The sequence below is a fragment of the Nesoenas mayeri genome (genome assembly GCF_963082525.1).
Source record: "Nesoenas mayeri genome assembly, chromosome: Z".
NCBI lineage: Eukaryota > Metazoa > Chordata > Aves > Columbiformes > Columbidae > Nesoenas > Nesoenas mayeri.
Window position 1 is genome coordinate 61,767,240 of NC_137542.1, and position 12,048 is coordinate 61,779,287.

At 35.3% G+C, this 12,048-nt stretch overlaps 1 protein-coding gene across 1 annotated transcript in view; it reads right to left on the reverse strand.

Moving 5' to 3' along the window:
* Positions 1–12,048, reverse strand: part of JMY (junction mediating and regulatory protein, p53 cofactor) — a 70,117-nt gene that overhangs the window by 13,776 nt on the left and 44,293 nt on the right. The window contains exons 5-7 of the mRNA XM_080362739.1: positions 10,087–10,252; positions 6,383–6,570; positions 121–207 (exon numbers count right to left, since the gene is read on the reverse strand). Coding sequence (XP_080218865.1) covers positions 121–207; positions 6,383–6,570; positions 10,087–10,252 — 441 coding nt within the window. The remainder of the gene's footprint in view (positions 1–120; positions 208–6,382; positions 6,571–10,086; positions 10,253–12,048) is intronic.

Here is a 12,048-nt window from a genome sequence, read left to right on the forward strand (position 1 = left end):
AGGGATACACACCATCTTTTTCAAACAGCTATCACGCTGAATATTCTCTTAATTATGTATAATGAGAAATGCAAGCTATTAACTAAAGGCTATATTCAACAGCAGAAAACTCATACTTACTAGCTGTACAGTATGGTGCATTTTGTATTCCTCCTCACTCTGGTGACGCTGCTGGATCTTTTCATCGTGCTTTGCAATACAGATCTCCTGTAGCGACATAAAATCTTATCTATAAAATATGAATTTCAAATATCGATTTACAACGTACAATGTCATATCTAGCAAATAGCACTAAGAAATAGAAAAATAAAAATCACAACGCCTATCTCATACAAGCTAATCTAACCAAGCTAATTTAGCTTACAATAAAACCATAAAATGGACACAAACTCAAGACAGACAAACTCAAACCTACTTCTTTTAACTGTCCAAAGAATATACACAAGTAACAGCTGGTTGAAAAGTCTGTATTTGTATACATGGATAGTAACTAGCTCTCAAATATACTGCGTATTCCTGTTTATGCAACTAGACAGCTTCCAATATATAAAAGTCAGTTAATCTTTTGTATGTACAATCTGCAAGCACAAACATTAATAAAGCTGTTAGAACTGTACGCAAGGAGGTTCACTTATACTGAATTCACTTCTGTAACATCTGGTTTAAAACCACACATTTATTACACTGCCTGCAAGTAAGAAAAGGTTAAAAAACAAAACAAAAACACACAAACAAAAACACACAAACAAAAACACACAAACAAAACCAGGCTACATTACAATAGATGACAAGAAACAAGATGACACTCAAACTTCATATAGATTATATAAAAAGATCTGAATAAGTATCAAAGACAAGGCATATGCAGGAACTGAGAGTAGAAAGTAGAAACAAGACAGACACCTTCATAGGACAATACTGAGGGCCAGGAAATCAGACAACATGGGCAATGATGTTAGGCCTGGTACAAGAACCACAAAGAACTTGAACAAAGTCCAGTGTGTAGTTAGAAACAGATCTCATGGCTGCATAACAGGGGGCAATGCTAAGAAGCGGTTTGGAGTGTGGCTGCAGCTAGAAGAATACTGAAGTGATGTGCTTCCCAGGCATCAGTCTGCTTGCTTCACTGGGTGCAGCCAGACAGGAGCTTTGCCATGGAAAAGCGTGGCCTGGGACAGCTGATGGAGTCAGGGCCACCAAATGCAATACTACAGTAGTGGCAGAAAGACACCAAAACAAAGTGGGGAGGGACATATACATTAAAAAAAAAAAAAAAAAAAAAAGACTCCTGGAAAGGCAGAGAAAGCTACATTCTCCTACAAGGTGACCACAGACATACTGTCATCACATAACAAGGAAGCCAGTGTTCTTGCATAGGACAGAAATACCATGCTGTCTTCAAAGCTTCTACACAGTAAGACCATCAATGTTGTTACCATATATAGGTAACACTCCCACAAGAGTAAAAGTTTCCGTGAAAATGCAATCCCAGCTTAACCAAAGGTGTATATATACAGCTAAGCACTTCTGGGTTTAGTGTTTATTTGTTTATTTGTGGAGTTTTTTTCATGATGCAAAGATTTTAATTAATACAGCTGGAAAAGTTAATCCATTTAATTTGTAACTGCTAAAGTATGAACTACATTTCTGCATTTCACAGACACAGCAATAGCTTCAGAAAATTATTAAAGAATCTGAAAGACCTCACGTAATACTACTGCTGATTTATCTTTATTATCTGTTTATATATTAATTTTGACTAAAAGTCTTCTAAAATAATGAGGAATGTATGTTATGACATGTAAAAAAGTATTATAAAACAATGAGAAAACATGTTAAAGTTTGGGGTTTTTGACATGTCTCATAAATACTCAGGGGGCACACCTTTATGAAACATTTTTAGCATCAGTACTTAAATCTTTCTCATTAAGAGCAATAATTAAAGGTATTTTAAGCATGTTAAGAGGATAAACCACATCATATTTGTTTTGGTGCTGACTTTGTACTAATAAACAACCTACTTTAATGTAATTAGTTTTCTATGACTTGAAATAATAAAACATGTTTCAGCACAGGATTAGAAATCTGAATCATCTTAACTAGCTACAGAAATGGTCTATAAAAAACAAGGGTGCAGTTTCATAGGAACAAATGCAGGGTTCCACCTGTGAAAGATTATGTGACAACAAACTAAGGGTAAAGGAAAATAAAAAGGTGAGGTGGCAGCATTAAAGAAGGAGGTCTGGATGATTACGGCTGATGACAAGTTCAAGATAAATCAACAATCTCTGGCAAAAAAAAAAAAAAAGAATAAAACATCATAATTTGATATAAGAGCAGGAATACATCCTGCAGCACATGTGAAGTATTCCTTCCTTCTCAGCACTGGGAAAGCAGGAGCACTATGCTCAGAGAGCATCTTTCAAGAAAGATGGTGACCAACTGTATGAAATTGAGAGAGCATTGAGAAGTAATGTTCATTTCTGTTTTAATCACTTGACTCATTTCACAGTATGCAATTGTACTTCAACTAAGACAACCAAAAGGGAGAGCTGAGGAACCATTTCAACTGTCATCACTGCATTTAAGACTAGTAACATGTAATACAGGCAAAAGAGATCTGCATTAGTATTATGTTTAACTAGATCCAGTGCGCCTTGATTTCAGATTTAAAAGCATCGCAATTAAAAGGTTACCTTCTCATTTAGTAAGCTCAGTATGTGCAAAACCCATATTTCACTCCAAGTGTTCTGAGTAGTTATGCCCTTACGTTGTAATAATAATAGCAATAATAGTAATATGAAAGCATACCAGGTAACCATATGCCAGCTGTCACTGCATTTACATCACACCTCTTCTGGCATGGGCTATGCTTTAAACTATGGGCTTGAAAAGTAGTAAAGGTGTAATGGACACAACAGCATATGAGGAAGCTTTCTAGATCAAAGCACAAATCATGAACATAGCCCAAACAGCTCCACCAACCAGTTGCTTCTCCCAATTTGCTCATGATTAGAAATGTAAAATAATTCTATTTCTTCACAAATCTATTTTTCCAAAGGTATTTCTCAAAATGCCTTTTACGCCATCTTTTTTTACCTTGACTCTGCTACAAATCTAGCTCCCTAATAAAACAGCTGCTGGTTCCATATAACCTAATTAATACCCGTGTGCAGCCAGCAGGGGGTGGACTGGGATAACAATACCACTATCTTGCACTATCCTGCATCAAAAATCCATAGCTAGCTTTCAAGACATACGAAAAATAATTAAACTGCCACTAAAATATTATTTTTTTAATAACTAACTCCCTGACACACACAAAGAAATATCAGGAAATTATTGCTTAACAAATACAAATAGGTTTGTATAAAAAAAATATGAGAATGAGTTTATAATCATGAATTTATACTCATGGCAGTACGGTGAAAGAACATCAACCTCAGTAAAATCATGAATTTAAAAAATGCTGGCAAAAGTTTCTAAGTAAAAATTACAATATATGACAACATCATTAAAAAATAACTGCATCAACTGCAAGAAAACAGGGAAGGAATTTCTGAAAAATGAAATGAATAGTGACTAGAATCACCAAAGTTTATATTTATATTACATATAGTCTTATTTTACACAGAGTAATTGATTCCCTTTCACTGCTTGATGTCCTCAACAGAAAAGATTTTCAAATTCCCAGCTGATGAAAAGACCTCCTGAAAAAATAAGAACTGGTGATAGAAAATAATTTCCTATTGTTTTCTTAATCGCGATATCTGTTGCTAGAAAAGGGGCATTCTCCTAAGGGAATCTTCATTTGCCAAAAAGCTAATAATGAACACGGACTATAACTTCTAAATATATCACAAGACTGTAATATGTAACACTTAATGCGCAGCTTGCTTTTTGTTTTCAAATACAGAACTGACAAAGTTAAAAAAAAGAAAAAAGAAAAAAACCCAACAACAACAACAACAAAAGAACACTAACACCAAAAGCTCTCCAGCCCAATCCAAAACAGAACACTTGTTTACAGTTCTGTTTTAAGATACTTTGCTAAACCAAGCATGGTCAGGAAGAGAGTCTGAAAAGCATTAGTCTGTCATCTCAGTTCAACAATATGTTTCTTAACTGAGAGAGACAGACTTTGAGAAGGATTTACCACATAGTATGTACTTTCCAAATGCACCCTCAAATCTCTTTTTCTCCACTTATCATGCAGTCATCACTGTGCTCATTCTCAGAATCTAGAGTCTGCTTTTGCAACCCATCTGTATCTTTGTTCTGCATGCTTAACTCAAACTGCAAACTCTTCATAGCAAAACCCCCTTTTCCCTCTAGTTTTGTGAAGTACAACTACTCACATCAGGCACTATTATGGTGCTCATTAACAACGTTTTGCAGTTTCAATAGGATGGTCATTCAAGACACAAAGTTTATGTTTGAATCAAAGCCACAAGGGGCTTGATTTTCAGGTAATTACTAGTAAGCTCATTAGGGCTCTGTGTTATTTAGCAGTCATAAGAGCAGCTATAGTAAATACCTCTAAGATAAATATCCATCAAAATGGCTATTGTTCTTTCCTGGCCAACAAGTACTGAAAAATGGTACACAACAACTGATTCTGCCTATTCTTTTTTGCTCAAATAAAAATATTTTGTTTACCTCTACGAGTTTAAATGCAACCTGTGATTTCTTCAGAATCTGAAAGCTAAGTATTTCACTGTAGCTGCCAACTGTGGATAAGCTATGCTGGGCAATGAAATCAGTAGAGTGCTGGAACTAGTTCAAAGGGTGCTGTCATGTCCAGCGGGAGGTTCCACATGGAGACATTACCCTGGGTCCCAAAAGCAAGCCACGTTCTTCCAGCACAATGTTGAGCAGACACGAGGATGTTACTCCTGCATGCAGACCCAAATAAGCAATACTACCATCTACAACTCTGCATCATATCGCAGTGCACAAGCAGGCATGCTGCAACTAGTGCTACAGCCTAGAATTAATTCCTTCAGCCTAAAAAAGGCATTTTATCACAGCATAACCTTAAAACAAATGAAGGTGACTAGTTTATTATATAGATAAGAAGGCTAAAAAAATCTCTACTCCTGCTTCAGGATTGCTTCTCAAGTCGTTAACTCTGGTAAGTTAAGTAACAAACAGCAACCACACTGCTGCTTTCAAACAGGCTTGTGTACTCTGCAAGATGTCAAGCAGTGTCTTCTCATATTCAGGAGAAAATAGCATAACTACTATAATAGAGCCTATATTAATTAGCATAACATGACAGATAGAACCTATCTATCCCTTAAAGCACTAAAAAGCACAGTTTCTTGATAATTTATTTACAGTCTACTTCATATTGTGTTACTCAGAAACGAGACGGTGACTCAATAAATATAAAAAAATACAAAATATAAAATGTATCAACTAATGCTTTGTTTGCTCTGTTATGCTTCAGATTCAGGTACAGAAATAGATATGACTTATGGAGGCTTTGCCCTCAGTCTACTGAAACTCTCTATGTAAATGGGTCATCTCTCACATCAAGATGTCAATCTAGAATGAGTTCTCAACTCAGACTTCTGCATAGCCTTGTAATATTATAGTATGGGGTGAAAACCTATTTTATAACAAGTATTATATTGCTTTCTCAGAACTTTGATCTAGTCTACTCATTAAGCTACCTTGCTCATTAATAATGCATATGCATGTAACCACAAACTGCTAGGGAAAAATAAGAAGATCCTTCTGGAAACAAAGGAATAAACATATTTACATACACTTGATACAGAATTTCACAACACCAACTATATTGAAACCATTTTCTGCACAGCATCCAAATCATGTAATGCATGAAAAAGGAAACTGGTCCTAAAATGAACACCTAGTTTTATAAATTAAGTATACTGGATTTCATATGTATCTACTGAATACAGAGCATCAATGACACATAAGTTTAAAAGGATGAGGTAAGACAATGAAAGTAGAACTCATTAGTGAGAACACATATTCGAAAATTCTGTTCTGCAAACATATATAAAACTAGTCCCTGTAAAAGCATTAATTCTAGCATGTACTTTCCACATGAAAGTATTCTGATTAGTTAATAGAAATAAGTTTATTTGTTGACTTCAAAGTGATTAAAGGTTTCTTTAAAGTTAAAAGGTAAACTGAAACTTAAATATATCCGCTTAGTAACACATGCTATTGTATTTGGTACTCTGTAAAACATCTTTTAGTAAGTGGTAAACATAATTCACAGAAATTCTGGGAGACTTGGAAGTTGTTTTGAAATTAAACCTTTTGAAGTTTTATTAAATTTGCAAATTATGCTAGAAATTTGCAACGTAATAATATGGTGTGCTAGAAATTTGCAATTCAATAATACCTTCTTATTTCTGAGGTAGGCTTTCTTGGCTGAAATACGTCCACGCCTTGCTTCTAGCTGGCGGATTTTTTGATGTAATTTTTGCAGCTCCTCTTTTTGCAAGTGTATCGATGTTGCCATATCCTCTTTTTCAAGCATGGCTTCCATACTTTCATAAGTGTCATAATATACCACTTCATCTCTCTTCTCTGTTTTAAAAATGTCAGCAATGAAAAAGGCAAATCAATAGTTCATGTTTGACAAACATTTTTTTTCCTTTCAACAACAACAACCTCCCACCCTTCAAGTTGCAAGACTGAATGTAGAAGAATTCTATGGTCCTTTTAGAGGACTATCAAAAGGTCAGACGAAAAGCATTAAACAGTGAAGTATTGAAGAAAAGAAACCAACACCAATGAAGCACAGCCTGGTAATCAGGTAAGCTCAGAGCATTAAAAAACAAATGCAAATCCAAACGTATGCTTGTGTCTGTAGCATAACAATCACAATGTACACATGTCTTCAAATCTCTTAACCAAGGGATCCATGATGTGCAGTAATATGCTCTGGTCTTCACTACAAACTCTTTATAGACTCTTTCCGGAGTCTTTGGCATGAGACTTTTCCGCCACAGCCTACTGTTAATTTAACGAAAGGGGAATCAGACAACAAAACAGAATGCTGGGTCGAAGAAGCAGCAAAGGCCTGTTCTTCCTTATCTCACTGGCATAACAAGTAGGATATTTCTGTAATACACCAAGAGCATTATTGCTGTCTGAAACAGGCAGATATGGCTGGCATGACTATCATTGTCAATTCTACAGCACCACCAAACCTTCTCATTTCAACTTCATCAACTACTGACAGCAAGACCATAACTTCCTCCTACTTCTGCTACTAGATTATTTGGGGAGAGAGGCAGGATTTTCTTTGGTATGCTGTCCATTTTAAAAGCTGTGTTTATTTCATGTTACATATGTGTGCAGTCTCTGCTGCAACCAAAATTCTGACTGTCATGCTAATTTCAGCTCAACAGAAGACACAGCAGGAGGAGAAAAGAAAGCACAGCACTATATTAATGTTAAAATAAAACCTAGTAAAAATAGACCTCCTATATTCTTTACTTTAGCACTCAGTTAAAAAAACATGACAGTTTCATCCATAAGTAAAACTGCCTAGTCACTAGAACCCACTTAGAGACACTGGTGATTAAAAATAAGATTTGTAGCTAACAACTATTATATTTTACCATGCACTTATAAAATGGAAGTATTTTCATGCAAATTTGGCTTTAGAGCACTTTCATGTAGAGTTAAAGATACACATTTACAAGTGAAACACCAGTAGCTCAGCTGCACAATAGTCAAATCTACCAGTTCTAAAACATAAAAATAAATCATGTTCTACTGTTTGGAAAACGACAACAACAAAAACAAACAAACCTTGGCAACTGTATTGCAACCTCCATTTAATATTCCAAGAGTTTTCTACAGTTTTGAAATATCTATAAACTTGTAAGTGTTTAAGCTTCTAACAGCTCAATGACTTAATAATTACAAATATTCCTTTTCATATAAAATCCATACCATTTGCACTCATTCAAGCCACTCTCCAACCAAAGCAGGAACCTACTATCCCATTCTCAGTTGACAGCAATGCATCCACCATAAAACCATCACACAAGGTGGTATGAATAGTTTGTATGAATAGTATAAGACCCTTTAAAATTCTAAATAAACTCACATTTTGTGAATTTCACTGCAGGTACTTGGTTAATGACAGTAAAAAACTACTACTATTGTTTATGATATGACAATCTACTATAATTCCATACTTTTCAGATCCTGTGTGCTGAATTTGCAAATGAAAATGTTTTTCTTGTAGTTTGCAACAACTGGCAGCCAAATGATATCACACTCACAAAAAATTCTGCTGGGACTTCATTAGCAGTACTGCTGATGTCACTCAAATCAAAACACAATCCAAACATCTCTGAAATAACTCTACAGAGCCAATACAGTCAAAGGGTAAAGAACAGCAATAGCCTCTCCAAGTCAATAAGACATATGTACTTCAAATCATACAGCTGTGCACAAATAAAGGCTATTACTTTACTGACTGTAAGTACACTTCAAAAACGAGGCGTAGCAGATGCATGAGACTGTTCTTGCCTCTTTGACTGCACAGGAAATAACGCATACTGAGACTACTATATGTTTTAGATGCTTTCATTCAAATTGGATGCTGAAGAGTATTAAAGAGATGGCAGACACTTCAGTGTGACATTCTTCACATTAATTGTTCTACCCCTCCACCTAAGTGAAGTCCAAAGAGTTAATTTAATTCTTTGAGTAAATTTAAGAAATGTATTTTTCATTTTCTGTCCTATGAGATATTAACTAGGATTTCTTAAAAGAAAAACAGTAATTCCTTCTAAAATAGATGGCTGTTTTTAAAAGAAACAACAACAAAAAAAACAACTTTTGGATTTTGTATTAAAGAATACTTTACAAATTTAAAACTGCAAAGGAAGCCAGTACAGTGAACTATTTTGTTGCCATGAGAGAAGGAGAAGATTGGTTGCTTCCTGAGTAGGGTTTTATGAATTTTGGGTCAGGTTGTAGGGTTTGGGGTTTTTTTTTTTTGAGATTTCTGGAGAAAACTTTACTAGAAGTCATAATGACCTCTGATGTGTTTACAGGAGGCTTCAGCTCTGAAAGCTCTTAGGTTTTACTATCACTATATCAAAGAGAAAGAATTTCGATACATTCTTTCTCAGCCTCTCCTTCAAGGGATTTCCTTTGGTCTGCCAGTAAGCAAACCATACTGTGTCTTTGGTACCAAAATTAAATGTCTACCCTTCCCAAGTACAAACACTATCTACCTCTAAAGCACTAACTAGCTCTCCACAGAGGCACACAGTCAAGGCAGCCATGTTCCTTTAAGTCATTTACAGAGTTTGCAATCCTCATCTTCCGTATGTGCAGTTAGAGTTGTTGCCATGACAAGCCTAAAAGGAGATTTCACGTAACAGTGAGAAGAATCTGTGATTCAGAAGCAACTCACAATACAATGCAGCTTCAAATCTCTCTTCTTAAGTGACTTTTGTATCCGTAACAAGATTTGCTCTGCAAGCCCCATACACTAAACAACACAACAGAGCTTGTGTAAATAAAAACAGTAACTAGAGAAAGGTCTAAAGAAGAGAACTGGACTCAAAAATGCTCTATGATTTACCTGTACCATTTCCACAGTTTCTAAGTACACAAGGTATAGTAGGTTCCTGAAACATTAGGTTTGCCTAACTGCTATATATCAGTGAGATGTCAATACAAGCTTCAAAGTTTAGCTGAAGGACTCTCAGTTTGCAGGAATACCTTTAGAAAACCAATCACTTCAAATAAATTTATAATAGCAATGCAAATTTTCAATAAGCCAAGTCCAGTAACGATGATATTTCCTCCACCTTAAATTCATTTTTCCGGAACTTACACAGTATCTTGTATGCACATTTCCAAATGCAGCCAATGAGAACCAGACCAAAATCGCTGTATTGCGTATGTATAAGACTTATTAACAGGTATAAATTTTAATTTAACAGTACTTATGCCAGAAGACCCATCTCTTCACATGGTAAAGAATTTTTTCTCCCACATGCTTTACTAGACTCTTAGAAAGAGAATTATTCTTTACAGATTACATCTTAATTTAAATGTGTAAAGCACCTGACATCAGTCTTCTGATACTTTCAAGTTGTGCTGTCAGCAGTAGCTCTTCACATTTCAAGATCTCAAACTGCACTTCATATAATTGAAGCTGTAGATCATAATAATCAGCTTCTAACTGGTCCAAATGGGCTATGGCTTCTGTACCACCTTTCAGGCTCTGCATCTAAATGGAAAGAGAAAAAAACAAACAAACAAAAAAAATCCACAAAAACACATGACTCCAGGATAATGAGAACAAAACCACAGACTTCACAATTACAGCTAGGTAAGTGCCTTGTACGCTAAACGTAACATGCTAAAATTGAACACATCAGGAGGAGAAGATAGGTTTGATCAGCCACTCACTTTTAGCTATCTTTCATATCTGACATTTTTTCTATATGACAATAAAAAAATCCATGGCATTGGATTATTCTTTGTGACAGAAGTGACAAGTCATATAGTGCATAGTGTGAAACATCTCTACCACTCTTTTTGCTCCACTACTTGATTCTCTGAAGATACATAATGAAATTAATATTTTCTGATTTTCAGTCCAAGAAGTCTAAAAGTCACTTTGCTAACAGCATCTAGAAATCTAGAGTCAAAACTATCATTAAACCTGAAATGAGGAAAAACAAGTGAAAGTTGGTGGAAACAGAGATAATTACATGCACCAGTTCTCTTGTAATGACAACTTAACTGAGAAGTTTCATCATTTCTGGAGTCCTTCACAGCAGAAAAAGACAACTAGATTATACTATTTATATACACTTTAGCACTTATTCATGTCATAAGTTTGACACAGAAAAGTGACACAATATACAACCAACGTGACAGCAAATCACCCTCTTTTAGCTGCTCGATACTGTTAGCCATTCAGGTCACATTTAAGAAATACTAACATGCAAGGGGATCCTATGTGCTGTCTCACTTTGCATGGAATTCAAAGCAATGCAGCTCTACATCCTGCATGTAACAGCATTTTCAAAGGATTTTCTCATCATAAAAAAAAAAAAACAAACAAACAAAACCCAAACCAAATACCATAGCAACAAAATGTGGTGTGGTTTTTGGCTGTTTGTTTATTTTTTTGTTTGTTCATTTTGCTGGAGTTTTGTTGGGTTTTTCTCTCAAATTAAGGCAATGTCATTCAAACTTCTACCACAGCTAAGAACTTTAGCTTTGTCAGTGAACTGTGAATTTCACTCACAATTATACATTTTTTTCTTTTTTAAAAAAATATGTTCCCAAATTTAATTACACATAATTTGTATAAAGACTCCATAGAGGCATAACAGGCTATCTTCAAAAGTATTGGTTAATCAAGTTATAGCAGCACAGTATTTTGCTCAGCTGCATCAGTGTCTGCCTGATAAAGGACCTGACAACTGAAGCTTAGCTCTACAAGCACAAATTACAGATGCTGCCAGCTACCTCTTCTGTTTTAGGGGTACACCACCACTATATTCAGTTTTCAGGTGCAACAGCAATGGAAAATTAATATTGTCATATGGTTCACAAGCAGATATCCGAGCAACATGAAAGCCCCTCATGAAAAAGAAAAATGGACACCCTTAATTACAACCATTTATGTTAAAATTTTCAAGTGAGATACTGTATATGTGTGATAATTCAAAAGAGTATCATCACTCTTGAGAAAATTTCAGCATTTCTTGTTAAAAATTTATGTGTTGTTCAGTTCTTAGTGTTACAAGTTGCTATCTGCACCAGCAATTTTCTACATCCTTGGTAGGTCTAGGGTTTATCAACATGGTGAAAGAAACACTGATAACTTTAACATGAGAATGTTAGAGGAAAGAAACATTTTGTAGCTGGACAACGAACTACAACTGAGGGCACAGGAGTTCCATTTCCTGCTATGCCACAACTCCCTGCATTAACTCAAGCAAACAATTAAATCTCTGTGGCCCTAACTCAAGTAACAGTGTTTATGGTCTTTGTTGTTTCATTCACACT